This window comes from Nyctereutes procyonoides, unplaced genomic scaffold (genome assembly GCF_905146905.1).
Source record: "Nyctereutes procyonoides isolate TBG_1078 unplaced genomic scaffold, NYPRO_anot_genome, whole genome shotgun sequence".
Lineage (NCBI taxonomy): Eukaryota > Metazoa > Chordata > Mammalia > Carnivora > Canidae > Nyctereutes > Nyctereutes procyonoides.
Genome location: NW_026575052.1, coordinates 13,695,139 through 13,721,674, shown reverse-complemented (window position 1 = coordinate 13,721,674; position 26,536 = coordinate 13,695,139). Strand labels below are relative to the sequence as shown.

Below are 26,536 nucleotides of genomic sequence, written 5' to 3'. Positions count from 1 at the left end.
TGGCATTCTCTGTGTATAGCTGCATCACTCCATCTATGGCCTTCTCTCCTGTGTGTGTCCCTCTCTTTGTCTCTTCTCCTCTTGTAGGATGCCAGCCATACTGGATTAAGGGCCCACCCTACATCCGTACAACTTTGTCTTAATTAATTGTATCTGCAATAACCTTATTTCCAGTATATTCTAAGGTACTGGGGATTAGGACTTAAACATGTTTTTTTGAAGGACACAGTTCAACCCATAACAGTTTCATCATGTCCAAGTCTGATACCGGCGCTAGAAACTCTCAAAAATCTGGGACACCGGGGGCACCTGGGTGGTGCAGGATGTTAAGCATCTGATTCTTTGTTCCTGCTAAGGTTATGATCTCATGGTTGTGAGATCAAGCCCCAAGTCAGGCTCAATGAGGAGTCCACTTGGGATTCTCTCTCACTCTCCATTTCCTTCTTCCCCTCTCTCTCATGCTTGCTCATTCTCTCTCTCTCTCTCTCTCTCTCTCTCTCTCTCTCTCTCTAAAATAAGTAAACCCGGGCAGCCCCGGTGGCACAGCGGTTTAGCGCCGCCTGCAGCCCCGGGCGTGATCCTGGAGACCCTGGATCGAGTCCCATGTCTGGTTCCCTGCATGGAGCCTGCTTCTCCCTCTGCCTGTGTCTCTGCCTCTCATTCTCTCTCTGTGTCTCTATAAATAAATAAATAAAATCTTAAAAAAATAATAAATAAAATAAGTAAACCCGTAAAACAACAACAACAACAAACCTGGGACTCCAAAGGTCTCCCTCTCTTTGTAGTCTCTTGACTGTGCAGTCTTAGGAGACCTGGACTTCTTACCTAGTAGCCAGAGGCTCCCAAGATGAGTGTCCCATAACTACCTGACAGAAACTACACAGCCTTTACTAACCCAGTATCTGAAGTCACACAGCGTCATTCCTACTGAATTCCATTCTTTTTTTACCCCTAAAGATTGATTGATTGATTGATTGATTGATTGATTGGGAGGGGGCACAGAACCAGGGGGAGGGGCAGAGGAAGAAGGAGAGAAGCAAACTCTCCAATGATTCAGGGCTCGATCTCACAACCCTGAGATCAGGTGACCACTGAATTCTGTTCTTTGAGGCTATCAAAAAGATTTGTCCAGGGCAGCCCCGGTGGCGCAGCGGTTTGGCGCCGCCTGCAGCCTGGGGTGTGATCCTGGAGACCCAGGATCGAGTCCCCCATGGAGCCTGCTTCTCCCTCTGCCTGTGTCTCTGCCTCTCTCTCTGTGTGTCTATGAATAAATAAATAAAATCTTTAAAAAAAAAAAAAAGATTTGTCCAGGTTCAAGGGGAGGGAACACAAGCTCCACTTCATGATGGGAGGCACGTAAAGGAATTTGCAGACATGTTTTAAAACCATCACAATGCAAATTGACAGAGACAGAAAGTAGAATGGTGGCAACAAGGGGTTGCAGGAGGGGAAATGGGGGCTTATTTAATGTGTACAGAGTTTCAGTTTAAGATGATGAAAGCACTTTGGAGGTGGATAGTGGTAATGGTTGCGCAACAATGTGAATATGCAGAATGCCACTAAACTATATACTTGAAAATGGTTAAAATGGTAAATTTTATGTATATTTTGCCACAAAAATCCCACATACAACAGATTATATTACTTTGAGAGTTTAGCATTCCTTTTTTTTTTAATTTTTATTATTTATGATAGTCACACACAGAGAGAGAGAGAGGCAGAGACACAGGCAGAGGGAGAAGCAGGCTCCATGCACCGGGAGCCCGACGTGGGACTCGATCCCAGGTCTCCAGGATTGCGCCCTGTGCCAAAGGCAGGCGCCAAACCGCTGCACCACCCAGGGATCCCAAGCATTCGTATTTTTAATTTTTTTTGTATTTTAATTATTGAAAATAAAATTGGAATGCTGTTTGTTCTTTAAGGATGAGAAGTACTTACCACAGTGACAAGAATACTCACAAATCTGCATGGCCAGAGGAGCTTCTGTAGCAGGCCTAATAGAGACTGAATCATAATCAGAAGATTGCTTAGTGGGGCATGGGATTGTAGTGTGGGGAATTAGGGAACCACCTAGATCTGCTGAACACCCCCCCCCAACAAAGATAGGCTTGCCAGTGGGGCTGTAAATTCTGGACACCACCTCTCTCATAACAGACTGGGATGGGTACAACCGGGTTTGCTTCTAACCTGATTTCCTATGCTTGTGTAACTAACTAATATTCCCTTCTGATGTACAGTCTTAAGAAGTTTAGAAGTTCAATGACATAATGTACATAGAATGCTTTGTATAATGCTGGTATATGCCACACATTTTACTATACCTTTTAATCACTAAATGATTGTTATTGCTATTACATTAATATTACATAAAATATAAATACATACATATTTAAATATTTTGCCACACACACATAATGTGTGTACATTCTTGCCTGGTAGCTACTTTTTTATTTTTTTAAGATTTAAATGTTTTTGATTTATCTTTATTTTTTTAAAGATTTATGTATATATTTTTAATTTTTTTTAAAGATTTTATTTATTCATGAGAGACACAGAGAGAAAGAGAGGCAGAGACACAGGCAGAGGGAGGAGCAGGCTCCATGCAGGAAACCCAATGTGGGACTCAATCCCAGGACTCCAGGATCACACGCTGGGCCAAAGGCAGGCACTAAACCGCTGAGCCACCCAGGGATCCCCTTATTTTAATTTTTTAAAAAATATTTTATTTATTTTGGAGAGAGAATGAATGGGGAGGAAGAGGGAAAGAGAATCTCAAGCAGACTTGTACTGAGTGAGGAGCTGGATGCAGACTTGATTCCACAACCCTGAGATCATGACCTGAGCTGAAACCAGGAATTGGATGCCTAACCACCTGAGCCACCCAGGCACCTGGATTTATTTATGGGAGAGAAAGTCTTAAGCATACTCCTCACTGAGTGTAGAACCCAAAGTGGGGCTCAGTTCCACGACCTCAAGATCATGACCTGAGCTAAAACCAAGAGTCAGTCACTCAACCGACTGTGACATTCAGGTTCCCCTAAGATTTTATATTTTTTGGAATCTCTATACCCAATGTGGAGCTCAGACTCAACCCTGAGATCGAGTCACATGCTCCACCAACTTAGCCAGCCAGGCACCCTTCTACTCTCTTCCTTTAAAGAGACTTTGCAGATCCATATCCTGATCCACTGAGTGTTGATTGTAATTTAATTCCCAAAGAATATTTCAGTGTCACTGTCTTTTTTTTTTTTTTCTTTATTAGAGAGAGAGCACACGCACAAGCAGGGGAAGTGGCAGAGGGAAAGGGAGAAGCGTGCTCCCTGCCTAGCAGGGAACCCAATTGGGAGGTCAACCCTGTGATCATGACCTGAGTTGAAGGCAGACTATTAACTGACTGAACCACCCAGGCACCCCTTTCAGTGTCACTTTCAAGTACTGACAACAGATGATATTAGCAGAAAGCTTCAGACATTTTTATTTTCAAGAAATATTTGAGGAGAGCTGTATGTAAAATTATTAGAGAACCAAACATGAATCACTCATTCACCCAATAGTTACTGTATGTTAGACACAAAGTATTACCATAAAACCACTAATATTCAATTCTATTTAAGTAAGTGCTGTGCCTGGGGCAAAACAGATTTGCAAAGCAAATGTTTTCAGTGCTTTTGGGGAGTATGATAAAGTAGACTTAATCCCTAAATAATCTTGTGTAAGTCTAATTTTTTATATTGGGTATACTTAAAGTGCAGCACACTTAGTAGCTATACCAATTACTGACATAGTCAAGTAAATAAAAATCTCTGCCCTCTTGGGACTTCTGGTGACACTCTGACAAGGATGATCATATCCAGTGGCACCAGGACACAGGGCTGTGGCATGGACATACCTATGTCTATATCCATATCTCCGTGAATATATCCCAGGCTCTGAGATTGCCTTATGCCCTTGAATGCCCTCAACCCTCCTGTGAGGCTGTTACTACAGTTGTTACTACCATGTAAAAGATAAAGAAACTGAGAAACTGAGACCCGGCGCCATCCAGCTCCACAGTGAAACACCAAAGTTGGGACTCAGCTCTTAACTCCCGAATGCTAGGAATGCCTTTCTGCTCCTCATCTTCCTTTGGGTTTGAGAGAATTGACTTTGAACTTAGGAGTAAGGCAACTGAAGGGGCATCTGGCTGATTCAGGTAGAGTATGTGACTCTTGATCTTGGTGTCGTGAGTTCAAACCCCACGTTGGGCGTGGAGCCTACTTTAAAAAAAAAAAAAGAAGAGGAACAAAGGACTTTCCTCTTTTGTGGAGCTGCATGGAAACTGTAGGGCCCAGCACTTACAGCCTGGTCTATTCCTTTGTCTTTGCAAGAAGGTCGAATGATGTCATTCAAAACCTTGGAGGCACCACATGTGATTCACCCATTTGTATTCCACAGAACCTGTCTGCCGGGCTACTGTTAATTACTGTGGTTGGTCACTCATATTAGTCCTCCCTGACCCTTGTCTGAGGGTCACACTGCACCTGGATACTGTCTTCCCTGGTCTCTCATCTCTGTGCTGGCCTCTTCCTTGCAGAACGCCAGTGGAACATGTGGATCCCGGGATTTGGCTCTGAAGAAATCCGACCCTACAAAAAGGCTTGCACCACAGAGGCCCACAAACAGGTGAGGAGTTGTCAGAACCGCAGGGCAGCCCCAGCTGATCCCTTGAGCTGTGTCTCTGAGAGAGTGCACATAGCTCCTGTCCCTGCAGTTGTCATATCTTCCACACAGTAAGCTCCGCTCCCTGGACCAAAGATCAGAGAGGGCAAGAGGCAGTAGGACTCCATGGGAAGAGCAGTCAGTTATTTCTCTGGTACTCTGCTGTTCCTACATGAGGTCTCACTCAGGTTTTTTTCTCAACCCTGATGGATGTCACTTAAAGCTGTTGATTGTAGGTTCTTCCAATATAGCCAGAACTTGCCCCTTCTACATCTTGTCCCTAATGAAATCTTCCTGCATTATGGCTGATTTGAATGTTGTAAGTGGCCCTCTGACAATAGGGCAGTTTAAAGGAAGGAGAGCTATGCTGTCCTTGTGCTGGAGGGTAGCAGCTAAACTGCTGTGCCAGGCGTTTTAGCCTCTGTCCCTCTGACTACAGACCCAACGGGTCAGTAAGAGAACCTAACTCCACTTCTGCTGTGGAACAGGTTGCCCCTGCCATTGGTCAGTCTGATGGCAATGATGACTTCCTTTTGATAAAGTCTTATTTTAACTGGCTGCTCTGATTTGAAAAATGAGCTATTTTTCCAAGTGCTATGGGCACATTTGGGTGGTTCTGGCTGAGTGTCTCTTGCTTGTCCATAGCCTGGGATCTCTGGAGTGTATATGTTTACAAACCTCACAGAGGAAGCCCTACAGGAAAGCCACCAATAGCCTGAATCAAAGGGGACCACAGTATTCTTCAGAAGGGAGTCCCTCCAGACAATGGATGGCTCTGTTTTCCAATTATCCACTTTGCAGCTCTATCTATATATCTATTTATCTATCTCTCTATCTCTGTCTCAGCAAGTATCATAATATTAGGACAAGCTCTTGATCAAAAGAGTATAAGCAGAGCAGTCAAAAGAGTATAGCAGAGCAAATTAGTAATTTGGCCAGTAGCTGGTATTAGTAATATTTGAAACCCATGACCTGAATATTTCCCTGATGGGTCGTGGTGGAAATTGTCAGTGTACATTTCCCTCATTGTAGGTCACCAAGTGTGAAATATCAGCTCTCTTTATGTGTGGCAGCAGGTTTGAAACACCCCTTCCCTGTTTTCTTCATCCTCAGAGAGATTAGGGTGGGGGAGCCTAGAAAACATGTTTTGATGGCCTGTCTCTAAGTCCCCAAAAGGCAAGAACTGTCATCTTCTGTTTTTAACTTTTTTGCTATCCTGCTAACCTATGGCAATTTGGGTCTTTTGGTCAACAAAATGGATCTCCTGGCCTGTCTAAACATCCCTTGGGGCCCTGAAGACTGTTCTCAGGCTCAGAGGAGCCTGCTGGGCTTCTCTGTGCATGTAGGTTCCTGAGAGCTCCAGTCTGTGGTATAGACCGCACCCTACATGGGTGACTAGGTGCAAGTTCCTGACTCTAAGCTATGTAATTGGTTATTTTGCTCTCCTTTCAGAGAATGGCATTGATCCGGAAAACAACCAAGAAATAACACACGGAAAGGTCAGGGGATGGACAACAGTGTATTTGGAGATACTTGAGCTGAGACCTCAGCCATCTCATCCTTGGATTTTTTTTTTAATGCTTTACAGAGAAGCATATATTTTTTATTAACAGTGCAGCAATATCTATAATGACTGAGAGGATCTGCCAAAAGAATAAAGCCTCCTACCCCAACTTCCAGTCCCTTTTCCCTGACGTCTCAAAGAAGAGCAATGTATCTTCCAGAGAAGATTTTATTTGTGGTTTATTATATAAGTGATTGAATATTGGACGAAGCATTATGGTCTTGTTTGGTGAGACAGTATTAGCAAGATTTGTAGAGGTTTGTGTTTCCTTCTCCCTTCCCCTTTTCCCTGTACTTTGTAATGTCAGTGTTTATATGAATATGACTTTCATTTGCTTTTCCAGAATAAAGAAGTTATTAATCGAAAGACAGGGTACATGGCTTCCAGCCTTTGAAAGGCCAGAGGGAGTTGAGGACAAGCAAGGCTGGATGTAGCTCTGTCAGCAGGTGGCAGCACCATTACTCATTTCTGTGAGGCCGAAAACCCAGGAATTTTTCTGTTATTTTACTCCAAGGAAGGCCACACCATCAGTAGGAGTTTGAGTCCTGTCTCTCTGCCATAAGAATGGGGCAGAGTGACCTGTCCTCGTGAACGCCAAGCTGAAGAGGCATCCTGGTTTTGGCAAAGCCTTTTCTGACCCTCTCTTCTGGATCTCCTGGCATTCATCGTTGGCCCTAAGAAAGGACGGCAGTGACCTGGGGAAGAGCCAGTCTGCACAGGTGCATTGTCTGTTCTAGTTGTTGATACCCCTGATCTCGGTATTTTCACCATCCTGCAGAGGAAGCCAGGCCCCTAAGGCCTCCTGACCTTCTGCAACACCCGGCATCATCCTGTCCTGAGCCCAGCATAGCCCTTGTGAATTGTCAGGGTTCCTTGGGCTTCAGAGGGCATGGCTGTTTTATCCAGGGGTTACCAGCACGGGCACATCCTCCTTGCCCTGCTTTTCACTCCCTCCCACTCAGAATTTGACCCCAGAACCCCTCTCTTCAAGCCTGGTAGATCTCTTGAGGCTGTGCTGATGGTCCTGTTGCTCTTGGTCACGGTCTCAACATAGCATGCAGAGAGGCAGCCAGCTTCTCCCCTTCCTCCAGCATCACCTGTTGCCCAGGCACCAGGTCTCTTTTGTGGCTTCCAACCAGGAAGTGGATGTTGAAGGGTTTCACTTTTTCCTGAACCTCCCAGTGCCATTGAGCGACACTCTCAAAGGATGTTCTGTTGGTGATCTCAAACAGCAAAAGGCCTCCTGCTGAGTTCCCAGATCAGGAGCAAGTCACTAATCTTGACAGCCAAGAAGGAATCAAGAGTTAGTTTTGAATCCTCCATTGAGGACAGAAAGGGACAAAGGAATTGGGGCAGTTTAATGAAGAGAGCTGGGGTAGAGTCCAAAGTTCTCAATTCTTGATCAGCTGTGTGACAGGTAAGTGGCTTCATCTATCATGAGTTGTCCTACTTGTATGTAGAGGGGCTTATGCATTCAGCAAATATTTATAAGCTGGGCCTGTGCTGGGCAATGGGCTACACTGATGAATAAAAGCACAGGGAATAGTCCTGCGATAGGGTGAGTGTAAAACTGGACTTGCCTGGGGCGCTTGGGGGGCTCAGTCAGTTAAGCATCTGATTTGATTTTTGGCTCAGCTTGTGATCTCAGGCTCCTGGGATGGACCCTGCATGGGGCTTGGGCTCAGCATGAAGTCCGCTTGAGATTTCTCTTTTCCTCTGTCCCTGTGTGCTCTCTCTTTATCTCTCTGGAATAAATGGATACATCTTAAAAACAAAAACAAAGCAAAAAACCTGCCTCTGTGTGCCAGGGTGGCTCATCAGTTAGGTGTCTGCCTTCATCTCAGGTCATGATCTCGAAGTTCCAGGATCAACCTCTGAATCAGGCTCCCTGCTCAGCGGGGAGTCAGCTTCTCCCTCTGTGCCTCCCTCCGTTCCTGCACTCTCTCTGTCTCTCTTGCTCACTCGCTCTCAAATAAATAAAATCTTTAAAAGCAAAAACAAAAGAACCTACCTCTGTGCCTAGGGCTACAAAGGAGAGGTCGACAGGGTGAGAGAGGGAGTCCGACCAGCTGAGTTGAGTGACTCAGGTGAAGGCGTGGAGATCTCTGAGGGAGAGAGACCTGCCTGGAAGCCATCTCAAGCAGTGCTGTGAGGTGGATCAGGTCATGCAGGGCCTTGCAGGCCCCAGCAAGAGTGGGCTTTACCCAGAAGGTAGCGGGAGCAACTGTAGGCTCTTAATCAGATTTGTGTGTGGAGAAAAGGTCACTCTGGCCAGGCAGTGGAGAACAAATAGCTGGGAGGGGAAGAAGACAAGTGTGGAAGCGACAGATCCTTTAGAAGGCTGCTGCCTGATAGAGGTGGTGGTAGTGAAGTGGAGGGCAGGGGAAATCTGAAAGATGGTTGTGTGGTTCATGATATTTGGTGGCTGTGTGTAGGGAGACAGGACAGGGCATCACCATGTGATCTGTAAGGCCTCCTCTGACTTGGTGTGCCCATCCCTGCTGCAGCTCAGCCCCACCGTGGGCACGAGGCTAAGTAACCACACTCACTTGACTGAGTCCCAGAGCCCAGCATGATGTGGAAGATAGGGCATTAGGGCCAATGGACTCCTGTGCTCCAGTGTCCTTGCAGAGGGTCCTTGTAGAATGCCTCCAGGTGCCATGTGCTCTGCTAAACACCTTCCATGGATAAGCACATTGTGTTTTTCCCACAAGTCTGAAATAAGAATGTGCTTGGTATATGTCACTCACTTTAATTGTAGTATCATGTAATCCCAGGTTTCTGGGTGGAGGGTGGGGGCAAGACTTAAGGAGTTTAAGGAACTTACTCAGGTCACACAGCTTGCTTTGGTGCCAAGGCTTTAGCCAAGTCCATCTGACTCCGGAGCCTGCACTCTTAACTCTGCCTTAACTCCCCCTTAGTCCTATGGAGACAAAATGGGGGTGACCAAGAACAGCATATGCAAAGAACCAGAGGCGTAAAGGTCAGCGCATCAAGATGGCTCAAGCACAAGGTCTAACACTGGGAGAGGATGGCCAGAGATGAACAGGAAGTAAGCTCAAGAGGCGAGAGCTTGCAGGTATAGTGGCAAGGTCCAGCACCCGGGTTTCAGAGGCTTGCGTGTGCATGTGCATGTGTGTGTGTGTGCAGTGTGTCTGTCTGTCTTGCAGGGGTGGGTGTAGTGCAGGCAGCCCAGCAGACTGGCTTTGGGCTTCCCATCCCTCTTCTGCCTGAGTAATACCTTTTATTTTTTTTTTTAAGATTTTATTTATTTATTCATGAGAGACACAGACATAGGCAGAGGGAGAAGCAGGCTCCCTGTGGAGAGTCTGACGCGGGACTCGATCCCAGGACTCTGAGGTCACGACCTGAGCCAAAGGTCAGGTCAGTGAGCCACCCAGGTCACAACCTGAGCCAAAGGCTCAACCAGTGAACCACCCAGGCGTCCGTTTTTTTTTTCTTCTTTTCTTTTTTTTTAAAGATTTATTTATTTCTTTATTTGAGAGAGAGGAGAGAGTGAGGGCAGGGAGCAGAAGGAGAGAGAGGAAACTCAGTACAGAGCCCAATGCGGGATTTGATCTCTGAGATCATGACCTGAACCGAAATCAAGAGTCAGACACTCAACTGACTGAGCCACCCAGGTGACCCTGAGCAATACCTTTCATAATTGTTGGACATTTTAGGCCGAATAGAAAGACTCCCATCTGATAAAAGGATTCTGATGCTAAAAACAGGCATATAAACAGGTTGAAAACCATGCAGGTGCTAGGGACCGGTGGGGTTTTTGGTGGAGGACTAATGTCATTGTGTTGACATGTTAAAAGCCTTGCTCTGGCTGCCAGTGTAGAGAATGAGTAGGAAGCAGGTGGGAGAGGGACCTGCCAGGAAGTTGCTGGAGTTATTTTGGGCTAAGAGTAAAAGAATATGGCGTGTGAGGTTTTCCTGAGAAAGTATTAACCAAAAGATAGAGGTAGAGGCTGGTTGCAACAACACAGGTGAGTTTTGAGGATACAGAAGTTGCCATTAGGACCAGAAAGCTATCCTGGAAAGTCCCCTGTGCCTGCATGAGGTGAAGCGGGGAGGAGGCAGCTGAACTGGACCGAAGCCTTACAATTGCCTGTAGTTAGGAAAGAAATTAGGCCCTGGTGTCACCCACTACAGCTCCGCATTTTACAGGTAAAAACATGAAGGTCTGGAGAGGTCATTATGACCTGTCTGAGGTCCCTGAGCAGGCTCCAACCCAGACCTATGCTCTTGGTCCATTGTCCATCCTTCTCATGGGAGCCCTGGCCTTGAAACACTACTGTCTAGTGGAGCAAAATAAGAGATAACAGAGCCTGAAATCTCCAGTTGTCCTGAAGACTCAGAGAAGGTATTGATACATTTGGTTAGGCCAAGCCTTGAAGGATGAACCAGAGTTTTGACAGAGATGGAGGAAGGACATTCCAGTGCGGGGACTGACACGAGAAAGACCCAAAAGGAGTTTATTAGCAGAAGGAACTTAACATTATTGGGCACTTCACATACGTTGTCCTATTTAGTCCTCCAATAAAGCTTCGAGGTTGGAATTGTTCTTGTTTTACCGTGAAGACCAAGGCTCAGAGGTAGAGGACAGAGGCTGGGTTCCCACCCAGACATCTTCAGTTCCAGCCTATGTGTGGAGGGCAGAATGTGTCTTCACTCTCCACCCACTAGGTTTCAGTGGCTCCCAGTATGGGTAGGGTCTTTGGAAAGGGTCCCATGGGTGGCCGACTGTCTCTTCAAAAGGGCAGAAGGCGGGGATCCCTGGGTGGCGCAGCAGTTTGGCGCCTGCCTTTGGCCCAGGGCGCGATCCTGGAGACCCGGGATCGAATCCCATGTCAGGCTCCCGGTGCATGGAGCCTGCTTCTCCCTCTGCCTGTGTCTCTGCCTCTCTCTCTCTCTCTCTGTATGACTATCATAAATAAATTAAAAAAAAAAAAAGGCAGAAGGCATGGACCCAGGCCTGAGAGCCTGACCTTGTCCAAGTCGCTGTGGCTGGAGGGTTTAGTCAGGGTGCGGCTTTGGAGACTGAGTTTTGCTTGCTCAGACTACTAGGGATAGACCCAAAGGGAATGATTCTGGAACTTCATCCTTAGTATGGAAGCAGAGTCCAGTTCACATCTCCAGAGGGGGGTCACGATCTTTAAGAACTTCGTTAGAGCATGGAGCCCTTGTTATTTCCCCACAGTGTTTTTACTCTGTTCCGTTACAGTGATCAATAAAACCCTGAGGGGAAGAAGAGGACTTCCATTTTGTGGATTCCTACTGTGTGACCAGCACTACCTTTCATTTCTCACCTAAACCTTTCTAAAACCCTGTGAGTTAGGTATTACCAGACTCATTTTCCAGAGAAGTCCACTGAGGCTTGCAGAGATGAAGTGAGTTCCCCGGGGTCCCACAGTTACACATAGTGGAGCTGGGAGTTAGAGCAGGCTTGACTGCAAAGCCCACCCTAGTTCAGGCAGCTGGGATGCTGTGGTTAAGAAGTGATACTTATCTGAGGCCAATCCCATCACCCAGGTAGAGGGGAGAGGGCTGGGGGCCATCCAGTAGAAGGGAACCGCGCAAAGCCCGGGGGCTGCAGGTGGTTGGGAATTTGTCAGGGCTAAGTGGAGGGTTGAGGTGGTGTGGGGAGGCAGCACCCACCAGCTCTGGGAGGGCCAGGACTATGGGGAAAAGATTTGAGTTATACTCTGCGGTGATATGGAGCCAGGGAAGGAAACTGGGAAGGGGAGCACCCATGTCAAATGTACTTTAAAAACTTCCCTCTGGGGCACTGTGGGTGCTGAATCAACAGGGGCTACCCTACAGGCCTCGAGGGAGGTGGCCCAGCCTACACCAGAGACTGCAGGGCCTGACCTGTGACAGCAGTGGCACCCAGTGTGGAGGCTGCTTCTGAGCTGCACTGGGAGGAGAGGCAGGGCTGCCAGGTGGGTCTGCCCCGCCACTGCTCTTCTCTGCTCTTCCTCTAACCACTGGGCTGGGCAGGGCTGCTTCCTTCTGCTGCCAGAATTCTAAACCGCTTCACCACCCAGGGATCCCCAGCTGCCAGAATTCTACCCATCGAAGCCACTTGCAGTCTCCAGAGGTTTTGCGACACTGAGAGGGGTTTGTAAGGTTGGGACCAGGGCCCTGAGACACAAGGTAGGACCTTCTGGGCCTGGCCCGAGGCAGTGGACAAGGCTGTTGGAACACTCAGTTGGCCTGGTTTTAGCAGCTGAGCCACATCAGTTTGCCATCATGGACTTTAAGGTCCCTGTCTATGAAATGGATGGCTCAGCCCCACCTCACAGGGGTTAATAAGCCATAGAAAGAGCCCACAATGCATGAGCTCGTGTTCTAGTAGGAATTCACATAATGCCTCATTTAATCCTCACAACACCCCTGTGAGATCGAAACTACTGTTCTCCCCATTTAACAGATGGAAAACTGAGGCTGAGGAGCCTTAGAGATGTGACTGCAGCCTGCTGAACAGTCTTCCAGGGGAGGCAGCTGGGGACAGTGGGCAACATCTTCTTGGAGAGGGACCCAGCCTTGGGTGGGCCTGGGCTTCAGGCTTGTCCTCCGGTGGCCTGATAGGATTTGGACAGGGGAGAAGTCAGTTTTTTTCTTCCTCTCTTTAGGGATTTGGGTCGGTTCTGAACACCTGACAGCAAACTCCTCACCTCCATCTCAGGACCAGCTGCTCATCTCCCAAACAAGCTCTGGTTTACACTGTACTCCTGTCAGGGAAGCTCGGAGATGAGAAACCACAGACCAAGCTGAAGGTCACTCCCTGCTTGTTCACTTAAAGTAGCTGCTCAGATCTCCAGTAAATTCCTAGAAAGAGCCCAGCTCTTTACCTGTCCCTTGCCTTGGGACTTCTCCCTCTGCTTACTGGCTTCAGTTAACCTCACTGGGCCTTAGTCTGCACATCAGTAAAATGGAATAGTAGTACCTACCTCACATGGACATAAGTCCTCAATGTTGGCCACTGCTCCTCATGCCCAGACCTGCCTTTTAGCTTGGCCCCTCTCTTCCCTCCCCCAGCTCTCAGCTCAGGGAGGCCCTCCTGTCCCATCTCTCGCACACCTGTCTCCCAGATCTGTGGGCCTCTGGCACTTTTACAACTGGAATTTAGTTCACTTATTTACTCATTTTTTTTCTCTCTCCCACTAGAATGTCAACCCCAGGGGAGCTTTTCTTTTCTTTTTTTCTTTTTTCTTTTATATATATAAATTTTAAAGATTTATTTATTTATTCAGAGAGAGAGACAGAGAGAGGCAGAGACACAGGCAGAGGGAGAAGCAGGCTCCATGCAGGAAGCCCGACGTGGGACTCGATGCCGGGTCTCCAGAATCGCACCCTGGGCTGAAGGCAGGAGCCAAACCACTGAGCCACCCAGGGATCCCCCAGGAGAGCTTTTCTGTCATGTTCGCTGCTGCATCCTCAGAGCTCAGAACAGAGTAGATGCTTATTAAAACAAAACAAAACAAACAAAAACAAACAAGTCATACCCCTCTCCCTCTCCAAGCTGTGAAATGAGGGTAACTGCCAACATTGCAAGACTATCTTAAGGATGAGTGATGTTTTAAAAGGGGAGGCTGTGCATGGGGAGACCCACCCTGGCCCAGCCCCTTGGAGAGGAAGCTAAGAAACCCACCCTGACTGGAAATCTCCCAAGAACCCTTGAAGAAGGGATTATCAGTCATATGATACTGAGGATGAATCTGGGACCCATTAGCTCCCCAGGTCACAAAGTGAGTGACTGTGCTTGTGGTCTTTATTGTGCCCACTGGCACAATGGCACCTCCTCTACACTTGCTCTTATTACCAACATAAACCCCGTCTCCAGGAAGCCTTCCCTGATTGCCCTAGGACATTCTCTGCCTAGCAGCTCCTGTTCCCCTGGAGGCAATTTCTGAAATGAGGATTAGTGGGCTGACATTGATTAGAGGATTGTTGAGATCAACACCTGTTTTGGGGAGGAACTGTAGGAAGTGGGACTGAGCAGAGGGAGAATTTAGCTGTGATGTAAGAACAATGGGCTCAATCAGCCCCCTGAAGAGTGATGATGCTGGGTTTGACCTTCAGAGCTGGGGCAAGAGAGCCAGGCCTCTACCCCTCAGTAGATCAACAGATCAACACTGGATTCGGTCAGCCCTGAGGGGTAGGCAGTTCCCGGAGGGTGCTGTGAGCACAGCATCATCACTGTCATCACCGTTAAGAGCAGCACTCCCAGCAGCTGGGGGGGGGGGGGTACTGGAAATGGGAGGAGGAGGCTGTGGGTGTCTGCTATTTCCTAGCGTCCTCTATTGTCTGACATAGGATGCTCGCTTGCCTTCATCCCTGCCTCCCAGATCCAGATCCAGTGCCCGGCCTTGGAGACGGGGCACTGGGCAGCAACCCTGAGTTCCAAGTTTAAGACTCATCCAAGTCTGAGGACCTAAGGAGGCTCCCAGGTAGGCTTGCCCTGAAATTCCTCGCCCGTATGGCAGCGTCCAGACTCAGTGCGTCTCAGCGTCCAAACTCAGGAGCACTGCCAGAAATGTCACAGAGGAGAAAGGGTGGTGAGGACAGTTCTTGTCATTCAGTTCTTATGGTATGGCTGGCTCTGGCTGAGCATGTCCCCCCATCCATTGTCTCATTTTCACACACCCTCCCAACCCCCGCTGTGGCAAGAGCCCCACCGACAACTGAGGAAACATGCTGAAGGACTCTGAAAGACATGAAGCTGCACACCTGGCTTCTTGGAGCTTTCTAGCAGAAAGGGGCTGAGCTCTGAAACCCCAGAATCCAGGAGGTGTGACTGCTAGGATAGTTTATATTAACCCTTTGGATACATCCTGCCATTTGCTCTCAAGAAAGATATTGACACTCCCCATCCCAGCAGCACTTTTGAGGTTGGCACTGCTATAACCCTTTCCCTCCCACAGTCAACACTGGCAAGGACCTGGGGGCTGCTGTCTTGGGGGGGCCCTGGGGACTTGGGTCTTGTGGATGAGCCGGACACCCCCCAATCCTCCTCCATCTTGATGTCCCCCTGCTCCAGGGCCTGCTGGATAGAGTCAGCAATGGTGTTGAAGGCCAGGTCCACATTGCAGTTATTTTTAGCAGAGGTCTCCATGAAGGCCATGCCCAGGGAGGCAGCCAGCTCCTCCGCCTCCTGAGCGGAGACACAGCGGGTGCTCCGCAGGTCACTCTTGTGGCCAACCAGTAAGAAGATCACTTTGTCGGGGCCCTGAGTGGCTATGACCTCCTGATGCCAGTCGCAGATATGTTCAAAAGACTTCCTGTTTGTCACATCGAAGACCAGTAGGACACCCACCACATTTCGGTAGAAGGACCTGGTGATGCACCTGAAGGAGAGGGAGTGAGCTGGGAGACGTCTATACCTTCAAGGCCCCCCCAAGCTTGGGGCAGGGCTTTCCCTGCGCCCAAGCTCCTCATAGCTCCCTACACACTGCCAGGTACTTCTCTGCTCCGGTGTCTGTCTCTCACAATATAGTGCCTGTGTCTCAGCCATGGAACAAGCTCGAGTCACATCCTCTCTGGACCATTCCTCCATTTCTGGAGGAAAAGGGATGTTTTCCTGGAGGTTTTTTTTTTTTTTATGATAGTCACACAGAGAGAGAGAGACACAGGCAGAGGGAGAAGCAGGCTCCATGCACCCGGAGCCCGACGTGGGATTTGATCCGGGGTCTCCAGGATCGCGCCCTGGGCCAAAGGCAGGCGCCAAACCGCTGCGCCACCCAGAGATCCCTTTCCTGGAGCTTTTTACAGCTTTTTGCTTCCAGTTCTCTGCCTGGCCAACTCCTAAGGCATCCTTCCAGGCTACCCCAACCCTCTCCTACTTTCCCGTGTCTCTGATCCTTCTCGCTCTGCTCTAGTGGGCTCTCTCAGCAGCCAGGTCACCCATCCCTCGGGTCTCCGAGGCAGGGCCCTTGCGCCCTCCCAGCGCCAGGGTGTCAGGCCTCTGGGTGAGGGGCTTGGCCCACCGGCTGCATCTGTGGGACGAACGACTCCACGTGGAGGGCCAGAGACCAGGGCAGGGGCCCCCAGGTCTGTACCTGGACCACTGAGGCCGAGCCCTCTGGGGGGACTGCCTCCCCCCCAGGTCCCTCATCCCGCCCCGCCCGCACCTGAAGCGCTCGTGGCCCGCCGTGTCCCAGAGCTGCAGCTTGACGCGCGGCCCGGCCCGCAGCTGCAGCATGCGGCTGTAGAACTCGACGCCCACCGTGGGCGCCGGCTCGGGCTCGGGCTCGGGCTCCGGGGTCCCGGGCGCGCCCGCCACGTAGCGCCGCAGCAGCGACGTCTTGCCCACCGCCGCGTCCCCCAGCAGCGCGATCCGGAACTGGTAGCGGCAGCCCCCCGCGGCCATGGCCTGGGTCCCGCCGCCCCGCCGCCCAGCAGCCCAGCAGCCCAGACTTCGGTGGCCAGCTGCCCCGCCCCGCCCAGCAGCCCCGCCCAGCAGCCCCGCCCCGCCGCCGGAGGCTGGCAGCCAGGCCCCGCCCCCCGCTGCCCCGCCCCGCCGCCGGAGGCTGGCAGCCAGGCCCCGCCCCCTCGCTGCCCCGCCCCGCCCCCCGCTGCCCCGCCCCGCCCCGCCGTCGGACACCAGCTCCTTGCCCCGCCCCTCAGCCCCGGGCGGCAAGACCCTGGGCACGTTCCTGTCCTCTCTGGGGGCCCCAGTTTCGTCCTCTAGTAACCCCTACTACGCGGGATGGGAGATTAAAGAAGGCAATATGGGGAGGAGGACGAGCGGGGCCCGAGAACCAGACAGGCCCTGGCCCGAGCTTAACACCCCGAGCGGCCAACTCCTTCAGTCGCCGCCGGGCCGGCTTCTCTCAGCCCCACTCTCCGGGCAGTTCCCTGGTTGGGCCCCTGCGGCCGGAGCTGGAGACCCTAGTCTAGAAAGTTGGTGGCTTACAGGTGCCCCTTCCCCACCCAGGTGACCCTTTCCCGGAGCCCCACTGGCCCTGGCGCAGGGCCTCCCAGGGCCTTCGGTTCAATGGTCAGGTTCAATGTTCAACAGCCCCCCCACTGCGTCCTCAGCACCTGCCCGGGCTGGGCCTCAGGGCTCAGGGAGAGATGCCAACAGGGCTGGCAAGCAGGCAGACATAGGCGAAAGCCATTCCAGAGGGAGTGCAACTGGCCTGTGGAGCGGACAACTTACATTTATGAGGCCAGAGGGTCAGTTCTTCACGCTCAGCGGGCAACAACTTTGAGAGGGCCATAGTGTGCCCATTTTAGAGCCAAGGAGACTGAGGCTTGTCTCAGGTCACAGAGCAGAGCTGAGACTCACATACGAGTTTGTCTCACTCTGCATTACCCCTTGAGCCCACAAAGGGGACTGCAAACCAAGTACCTAGAGGACGGAACACAGTGATCCGGTCCCACTTGGGTTAGTGGCAAGGGTAAGCCATCTCCAAGAGCCAGTCTACCCTCTCCAGTCAGGGCCAAGGTTGGGTTTCTGGCTGGTCCCAAAACAGTTCCTCTGTTGGTTTACTTTATTTTTTTAAAGATTTTATTTATTCATGAGAGAGAGGCAGAGAGACCCAGGCAGAGGGAGAAGCAGGCTCCCTGCAGGGAGCCTGATGTGGGACTCGATCCTGGAACTCCAGGATCATGCCCTGACCGGAAGGCAGACACTCAACTACTGAGCCACCCAGGCATCCCTCCTCTGTTGGTTTAATCTCACTGTGCACTGTGGGTGGACTTTACCATTTTCACTTGTTTTGGCAAATTTGTGGTGAGAGAAAATCCTCACTATTGCAAACTATCAAATCATCATGTTTCCTTTTCACAGAACCTTGCAAGATGTTGCTATTCTGGTCATATTTACAGATGAAGAAATTGAGACTCAGAGAGTGACCCTGAGGCTCCATGGTCACTAAGGAAGACTAGCTGCCAACTTTTCTCAAGGTCAAAGCCTTTTTTGCTATTTCTGTGTCTGTCTGGACAGGTTGAGGATCTGGGAAGGCCCAGGTTTTCTTCTAGCTATTTTTTAAAATGTATGTATGTATGTATGTATGTATGTAAATAAGTAAGTGATGTCTACACCCAAAGTGGGGCTTGAATTCATGACCCCTAGATCAAGAGTCACATGCTCTACCAACTGAGCCAGCCAGGTGCCCTTCTTCTGTTTAACTCCTAACAAATCAATAACAAGCCATTTTGACAGGTCTCCACGTAATCACCTGCATGGTAGAGCCGAGAGGGGCCCCTATCTCTGCTCATCCCCCACCTCTAGGAGTAGTAGAGAGAGAGGAGCCTGAGAATCCAGGAACCCTGAGGAGCCTCAGGAAAAGTGTGTTCTGGGAAGAATCCTTCCTGCCAGCTTTGCCCAAATCAGCCTGCCCCACTGATTCCTCGATCGAGATATTTTCTCCATCTCACTCTGTTTAGCTGGAAAAATATATTTCTCTAAGATTTTATTTATTTATTCATGAGAGACACACAGAGAGAAGCAGAGACACAGGCAGAGGGAGAAGCAGGCTCCATCCTGGGGATCTCAGGATGCCGGGATCACAACCTGAGCTGAAGGCAAGATGCTCAAACACTGAGCCACCCAGATGCCCCTGTAAAAATATTTTGTGTCAAGTCCCTAGGATGCCTCTGGCCCCTTCTTTACCCACCACTGGTACTCTGAGCTCCAGCCATGCTGAACATCTTTCCTCCTCTCAGCCCTCTGCTGGGACTCTTCTCCTCTTCAAAGGGCTAACTCCTACTTCAGACCTTAGGTTAGATCCCTGTCCCTCAGGAAGCCTCTCACTGGCCAATGAGGTCACATGCTCTTCTGTCCACTGCGATAGCTGTCTCCTTCCTAGGTTACTTGAGGGCAGACATGAATGGTTGTATCCTCAGTGTGTAGCACAAAGGAGGAACTCAGCAAATAGTTATGCTTGAAAGGATGAATGAAAGTGGGTAAGTGCTATTGAGTCATTAATTAATTCAGTCAAATCCCACAAAAGGGCTGGACTGAGGGAGCTACAGGGTCAGCATTGCCTCCTGCAGGACGCTGGGTCTCCCAGGAAAAGTAAGAGCTAGGGAGTTCCAGGAGGAAGGGCGCTCCAGGAAGGAGCAGCTGGAGCAGAGGCAGAGGGGCCTGAAACAGCTTGAAATGCAGTTTGAACCCAGCATTCCCAGAAGCCTTTGTGGTCAGCACGTGGGCAGTGCACTGTCAGCATTCAACTCTTTGAACTTCCTCTCTCAGACACTCCCGCTGTGGGCCAGGGTCAGGTGCCTGCCCCCCCACCCTCATCCCCCAGCATCTAGCCCCAGAATCCAGATGTCAGCAGACCTTGCCAGAGATTCACTAATGTGACTAGGGGTGGGGCTAGTGATGTTTCCTCCCTACCCTGCTTCCCCTTCTGCTAAGTAAGCAAGTCATAGAGCCCACCTCACAGAGTAGTTCTGGAGAACATGCAACACGGCAGGCGAGTTGCACACATTTGTATGAGATCTAGGTGGCCTTGGCCAAGTTTTATTCAGTAATTCATTCATTTATTTGTTTTGTTTTAAAATATTTTATTTAGTCAACAGAGAGAGAGAGAGCACAAGCAGGGGAGTGGTGGGCAGAGGCAGAGGGAGAAGCAGGCTCTCCATCAAGTACACAGCCAAGTAGAGATGGATGCAGGGCTTGATCCCAGGACCCTGGGATCATGACCTGAGCCGAAGGCAGATGCCCAACCGACTGAGGCACCCAGGTGTCCCTAATTAACTAATTTACATAGTAATTGAGAAGTGCTAACTATCTTTTATATACCAGGCACTTACACAGCAATGAAAATTAAAAAAAAAAAACCACAATTCCTGTTTGGGGGAGCTCACATTGTAATGGGGAAGACAAAATAAATCCATATATAATATGATAGCAAAAAGCCCCAAGTGCTATAAATAACAACCAAGGGCAGCCCGGGTGGCTCAGCGGTTTAGCGCCACCTTCAGGCGAGGACGTGATCCTGACGACCGGGGATTGAGTCCCGCGTCAGGCTTCCCGCATGAAGCCTGTGTCTCCCTCAACCTGTTTCTCCCTCTGCCTGTATCTCTGCCTCTCTCTCTCATTAATAAATAAAAATTTTTAAAAATCTTTTTTTAAATTTTATTTTATTTTATTTATTTATGATAGGCACACAGAGAGAAAGAGAGGCAGAGACATAGGCAGAGGGAGAAGCAGGCTCCATGCACCGGGAGCCCGATGTGGGATTCGATCCTGGGTCTCCAGGATCACGCCCTGGGCCAAAGACAGGCGCTAAACCGCTGCGCCACCCAGGGATCCCCAATTTTTAAAAATCTTTAAAAAATAAATAACAAGCAAGCAGGACAGTGGCTTGAAGGGTGACAGGGTGCTGTTTCAAAACAGGGTATTCTGAGGAGGTGACTAGAACAGAAAACCAGGGGCTGTGAGGAAGTGAGTAGTGTGGTTGTCTGTGATATCCAGAGGATAGTTCCAGGCAGGGAGAACAGCAAGAGCAAAGGCCCTGAGCTGGGACCAGGCAAGGGCAGAGAATAAATGAGGAAGCAAGTGGTGAGTGATGAGGGTAGAGAGGAGGAGGAGTCAAATTATCTGTGGCTTCAGAGGCCATCATGGGACTTCAGCTTTTATTCCAACTGTCTTGCAAAGTCAGTGGTGATTTCGGAGCAGGTGAATAATTTAGTGTAAATTTTTTATTGGTTATGCTTTCTATTTTTATATCTTAATGGAGGTATAAATGACACACAGTAAACTGTACATATTATAGAGTACAATGTAATCAGTTTTGATGCAACTGTGCATCCATGAAACCATTACCACAATCAAGATAATGAACATATATCACCTCATGTCCTTTTTATTTTTATATATTTATGTATTTGTTTTAAGTAACCTCCATGCCCAGTGTGGAGCCCAACACAGGGTTGAACTCATGATCCTGAGATGAGGACCTGAGTTTACATCAAGAGTCAGACACTTGGGACGCCCGGGTGGCTCAGTGGTTGGGCATCTGCCTTCAGCCCAGGGCGTGATCCTGGAGTCCAGGGATCCAGTCCCACAGCGGGCTCCCTGCATGGAGCCTGTGTCTCCCTCTGCCTATGTCTCTGCCTCTCTCTGTGTATCTCATGAATAAATAAAATCTGAAAAAAAATTAGAACACAAAAAGCACAAAGCATAAATAAATGGACATACTGGACTTCATGAAAATTAAAAACTTGGGACAAAAAAAAAAAAAAACTTGGGACACCTGGGTGGTTCAGTGTTGAGTATCTGCCTTTGGCTCTGGGCATGATTCTGGGATCCGGGATAGAGTCCTGCATGAGGCTCCCTGCGGGGAGCCTGCTTCTCGCTCTGCCTATGTCTCTGCGACTCTCTCCCTCTCTGTTTCTCATGAATGAATGAATGAATGAATGAATGAATGAATAAATAAGAAAATTAAAAACTTTTGATCTTTAAACACGGTAGCTGGTGTGTTGAGACCAGACTATGGGGGAGACTGGCAGAATCAGAGAGACTAATTAGGAGGCCAATGTAGTTGTGAGTCCACAATGAGAGCGTCAGTGGAGGTGGTAAGGAACGGGCTTACCATCTTATTTATTTATTTATTTTTTTAACTTATGATAGTCACAGAGACAGAGAGAGGCAGAGACACAGGCAGAGGGAGAAGCAGGCTCCATGCACCGGGAGCCCGACGTGGGATTCGATCCTGGGTCTCCAGGATCACGCCCTGGGCCAAAGGCAGGCGCTAAACCGCGGCGCCACCCAGGGATCCCGGGCTTACCATCTTAAAGGTGGAGGACACAGGATTTGCTGATGGATTAGAAGTGGGACGTTAGAGAAAGAGGAGTCCAGGGTCACTCCAAAGATTTACCGAGATGGGGAAGAGCAGGTGTGGGGGAGGGAAGGCTGTGTTCTGAGCAGCTTATTTAGTAGCCACGTGCAGGTGTCCAAGAGGATGCAGGTTGGAAGGTGTGGAGCTCAGGGGACAGGTGAGGCTGGAGAAGCACATCTGGGAGTCACCAGAAAGCTTCTGGCCCTCTCAGAGTCTGTTGCTTTTTCCATAAATGGGAATGATAGTAGTACCCACTTTTTAAAGTGTATATTAAGGATAAAAATTAAAGAATACTTTAAGCACAGAATAGGTATTTACTTCTTGACAACTTGTTTTACACTGATGCTTACTCATTCCATGGACAAAACAAATGGATGGCACAGTGCACAGTGACTCTGCGTGAGGTCTCTGCGGTGGACTCGAGGATTCCTGTCCTTATGTCATTAGCTACCTGGGTGATGCATGCCTCAGTTTTTTTATCTGTAAAGTGGGCATAACCGTAATACCGACACACGGGGTTATTATGAGAACTAGCTGAGATAACGGAGCATCATTTACGCGGCGCTCGGTAAAGGTATTTATGTATTAGCGGAAGAGGCAAGTGTTGCACAAATAACGCGTTCAGCCTCCGCACTCGGCCGCCTCCTCCGCCCGAAGACGCCCTCCGAGCGGCCCCTCCCCACTCGGCGGCTCGGCGGCGGCTCCCCGGCGGTCGGCGCGGAGTCCTGTCGCTGTTCACAGCGTCACCTCCCGGCTTCGGAAGCCTGACGGAACTGCAGCGGGCACGGCGGCTCCGCTTCACCGTGAGCCCAGGGCCCGGAGCCGGGCGCCCAGGGAGCGCAGAGCGCAGGCGGAGCGCGGCTCCAGCCTCGGCCGAGAGGACTCCGCACGCGGTTAGGGCTGCGAGCGGGACCCGCCGTCCGGCGCCTGAGGGCGGGAGGACTACAACTCCCAGCGGTCTGCGCGGCGCTTTGCTCCTTTTGTCGCGCGGCCGCCAGGGGGGCGAGGCCTATATAAGCCCCCAGCTGCGGCGCGGCCGTCCTTTTTCCCAGCCGCCGTGGTGCTGGCGAGTCCTCGCACCGAGCCGCTGCTCTGCCGCAACGCACGCCCATCCTCCTCCCACCCCGCCTTGGCGTCGCCGCCGTTGGCCCCGCACGCACCACAGCCTCTTGCCGAGGCCACGGGATGTTGGGAGCGGCTCGGAGCTGCCGGGCCTCCCGGCCTGCTGGGACTAAGGCCCGGAAGGCCGGGTCGGCCGCATGCGCGGTGAGAAGGGCCGGAGCCCGGCGGGGCCGCACATGCTCCCGCCCCGCCCCGCGTGTCCCTGCTCTGCGGGGCGACGGGTGAGTAACGGCAGTCCTGGGCCTGAAGTGGCTTAGTTGGGGAGACGCCGCCCTGGGGTGTTCACCAGGACTTCAGATCTGAAGTTGAATCTGCCGATTACAGCTACCCGTTGGGTGACCTTGGGGAAGTAGCTTCACCTGTCATCTGGCTGCACAGCAGGTTGAGGAGTTCATGCAGGTGGATTAAACGATAGGGTTTCTAGGGGTCACGTTTTAGAGTCCTTGAGGTCCTTATTAGTAGGTAACTTAATTGGTCTAAACGTATCTGTAAGATAAATGGTCCTGTGTAGATTAAATGAGACAAAACTCTGGTACATAGTAAAATAAAAGTGGTAACTGGGACTGTGTGTTCTCAGGATTCCTCGCTGGCTCAGTCCGTAGAGCATGTGACTTTTTTCCCCCCCGATTTTTTTGAGGGAGCACAGGGAGCCCAACCGGAGGCTCCATCCCAGGACTCTGGGATCATGGCCTGAACCAAAGGCAGCCACTAGCCACCCAGGCGCCCCAGAGCACGAGACTCTATCTCAAGGTTGTGAGTTCATCCCTAAATCTCGATTTAAAAAATAATTTGTCTTTGCCTGGCTGGAACTGAAGACAGGAAGATCAAGACTCTTAACCTGAGCTGAGCTCCCCCAGGCGCCCCAAGGGTATCTTCTCTTATTTGGTCTCCAGTATATTTCAGTAATAAATTCCAGTTGGGCAGTAGTGCGTGGCTTTTATGGGAGTCTGACCGTTGGACAGCAGTTGGGGCGGTCTTGGGAACCTGAATTGCCCTGTGGCCCTTATCGAAGCTGCAGCTGCTTCCACATAGCTGCTGTGGTCAAAAAGGAGCCCAGAATGACAGTTTTCCTTGACGGTCGCCGTTCTGTTTGATGTAACTGATCTGCAACATTTCAGGAAAAGACAGTTCCTGTGTACCTTCCATTTCTCAGGTATAGGTGGAGTCCTTTATTAAAATAGACCGGTCTCCAGAGGCTAGCAGGAACATTCTGTTGATGGGGCCTCGCATATAGTTACTGTCAAAACTTTTGGGAAGTAAATTGCTGAGACCAAAAGCCAGTACGGAGGCCAGGGGAGCGGGTTGGACAGGTGTACTGGGAAAATCTAGAGGCATGTGGTACAGATCTCAGCAGTGCTTTGGGTCACTGCCCTGAACAGTGTAAGGCATAAGTACCAGGTTCAGAAACCACACCTTGGATTCTGAAGACGAAGACCTCGAGAAGGGAACAGTAAGATCATTCAAGACAACTGTTTTCTCATCTTAGCTGTGCCGGCTGAAGATTCCAGGATGACTTTGAAGTTGAGCTTTCTAATGAGGATTCTGGGGTCATGACTGATGGAACACAACCACCTCGGGACCTGGTAGGTCTCTGGGAACTACCTGATGGGTCAGTTCAGCATGTTTCCAAGGGCTGTGGCCGGTTGTGGCCATGGGATCTCCAACTGCATGCGAGAGCAACCTGGAGAGACTTTGACAGCACAGGTCAGCATAATACCTGCAGCTGCCACTCGCCTTTCCTATAACCACTCAGGACCTGGGCCAGAAAGAAGCCTTCTGCCCCAGTCTAGGTGTTTATATAAATGTCCATGTGGTTGGGTGTACGGATCAACATTGTTTAGAGCTTTCACACTTTTCTCTGCAGGCTGCCCCCAAGTGTCCTGGCAGCGTCTGCTACTAAAGAATCCAAGGATACCAAGGTGTTGCTGTCCTTTAGACAAGGTAAGTTAGATGTTGAAGACAGCCTGACCCTCCGGTTCCCTTTCCCATCAGATCTGAACGCTGGTCTTGGTGGTCGTAAAAGGAGGAAAAGGAAAAGTGAATCTGGTCCTGCAGTGCTTATAGTCTGGTATATAGCTTGTGGGCTAGTTTCAAACAAGGTTTGAATTCTCTTTACACTGGTTTCCTCTTCTCTGTGATTGTCTTAGGCTCTTTTTTTTTTTTTTTTTTTAAGATTTTATTTATCATGAGAGAGAGACCTAGGCAGGCTCAATCCCAAGACCCCGGGATCATGACTTGAGCCAAAGGGAGAGGCTCAACCACTGGGCTACTCAGGTGCCCCAATAATCTTAGCCTTAAAGGGGGGATGTATGTGAAGCTCCAGGCAGCTGTAGTGATTGCTGACTTAATTCTATGTTTGATAAATATCAATGGCTTTCTTGTCTCTTGATTGAGTGTCCTTTTCGGTTGTGGTTTTTTTTTTTTTTTTAGATCTGTTCCCAGTAAAGTTGTCCTTGTCTGTGATTATGGATCCATAGTTGGGTAAGTTGGCTACCTGAAACTTCCATAGCTTCCTTGCAGCTTTGAGTAGTGCTTGAGCTTTGTGAATCCTGAGTAGTGTAGTGAATCAGTATAAGCCTACTCAGGCCTTTGGGAAAGTCTTAGCTTTTTCATACATCATTTACACCTGATCTCCGTGTGTGCCCTACTAGCTGTTAATAGCCAGAAGATAAAAATTTGCCCACTCTGTTGGAAGGCCAAGAGCACATGTGCTAGAAGATACCAGATGCCAAAGCCCTGCACCCCTTTGGTGGCAAGGGCTGGTTGCTGTGAGTGCACTGTAATGGTTTGAGCTCATGCTGAAGTTTGGGGAAACCTCAAACCATGGAATCTTACTGGCCCCTGTCCTGGGAGAATGGGAGATGGGTTGGGTAAAAAGAGATAGTTCATCTAGCAGGTTTTTTAGGCTGACTGGTCCAGGATGAAACCTAATCTGAGTGGACATCTATGGATGATAAATGCGGATATGGGACTGAGACCAGCTCTTCAGAAAAACCCAGCGTGGCATTAATTAATTGGGGATGTTAACACGCTGGCTTATACTTCCTTTTTAGGAGAGAAACACTATGGGATGAGGCAAGTTGAAAGACAACAGATGATTCTAGTGAAGAATCACGACCTCTGTATTTCTGTGAATGCTGGCACAGGGCATGTAAGTGACCAATAAAAAATTTGGAGTATGTTTGTGTCTTGTCTTTTTTTTTTTTTAAGATTTTTATCTATTCAGAGACAGGCAGACACAGGCAGAGGGAGAAGCAGGCTCCATGCAGGGAGCCAGACGGACTCGATCCTGGGTCTCCAGGATCACGTCCTGGGTTGCAGGCGGCACCAAACCACTGCGCCACCA

General features: G+C 49.8%; 3 protein-coding genes and 4 non-coding genes across 8 annotated transcripts in view; 6 read left to right on the top strand and 1 right to left on the bottom strand.

Moving 5' to 3' along the window:
* TAF12 (TATA-box binding protein associated factor 12) overlaps positions 1-6,466 on the top strand; it is a 33,650-nt gene extending 27,184 nt beyond the window's left edge. For both annotated transcript variants that reach the window (XM_055330998.1, XM_055330999.1), the window contains 2 exons: positions 4,574-4,662; positions 6,151-6,466. In XM_055330998.1, the coding sequence (XP_055186973.1) occupies positions 4,574-4,662; positions 6,151-6,186 (125 nt within the window). In that variant the 3' untranslated portion in view covers positions 6,187-6,466. The remainder of the gene's footprint in view (positions 1-4,573; positions 4,663-6,150) is intronic.
* Positions 6,467-13,579: 7,113 nt separating this feature from the next.
* Positions 13,580-16,674, bottom strand: RAB42 (RAB42, member RAS oncogene family). Its single transcript, XM_055332238.1, is given in 3 exon segments — positions 13,580-15,278; positions 15,281-15,621; positions 16,405-16,674. Coding segments are annotated over 3 exon segments (660 nt in total). The 5' UTR covers positions 16,644-16,674; the 3' UTR covers positions 13,580-15,198.
* A 5,437-nt stretch (positions 16,675-22,111) lies between these two features.
* LOC129513618 (uncharacterized) lies at positions 22,112-26,369 on the top strand. The gene is made up of 5 exons (XM_055331796.1): positions 22,112-22,125; positions 22,694-23,050; positions 23,121-23,411; positions 25,055-25,131; positions 25,621-26,369. The coding sequence occupies exons 1-5, from the start codon at positions 22,112-22,114 to the stop codon at positions 25,665-25,667; spliced, it is 786 nt and encodes a 261-aa protein (XP_055187771.1). The 3' UTR covers positions 25,668-26,369.
* LOC129514317 (small nucleolar RNA SNORA16B/SNORA16A family) lies at positions 24,186-24,320 on the top strand. The gene has a single exon (XR_008665389.1). It is a non-coding gene; the product is annotated as a small nucleolar RNA SNORA16B/SNORA16A family (small nucleolar RNA).
* LOC129514323 (small nucleolar RNA SNORA44) lies at positions 24,807-24,937 on the top strand. The gene has a single exon (XR_008665394.1). It is a non-coding gene; the product is annotated as a small nucleolar RNA SNORA44 (small nucleolar RNA).
* Positions 25,158-25,290, top strand: LOC129514326 (small nucleolar RNA SNORA61). Its single transcript, XR_008665397.1, has one exon. It is a non-coding gene; the product is annotated as a small nucleolar RNA SNORA61 (small nucleolar RNA).
* LOC129514331 (small nucleolar RNA SNORD99) lies at positions 26,100-26,173 on the top strand. Its single transcript, XR_008665402.1, has one exon. It is a non-coding gene; the product is annotated as a small nucleolar RNA SNORD99 (small nucleolar RNA).
* Positions 26,370-26,536: the final 167 nt, after the last annotated feature.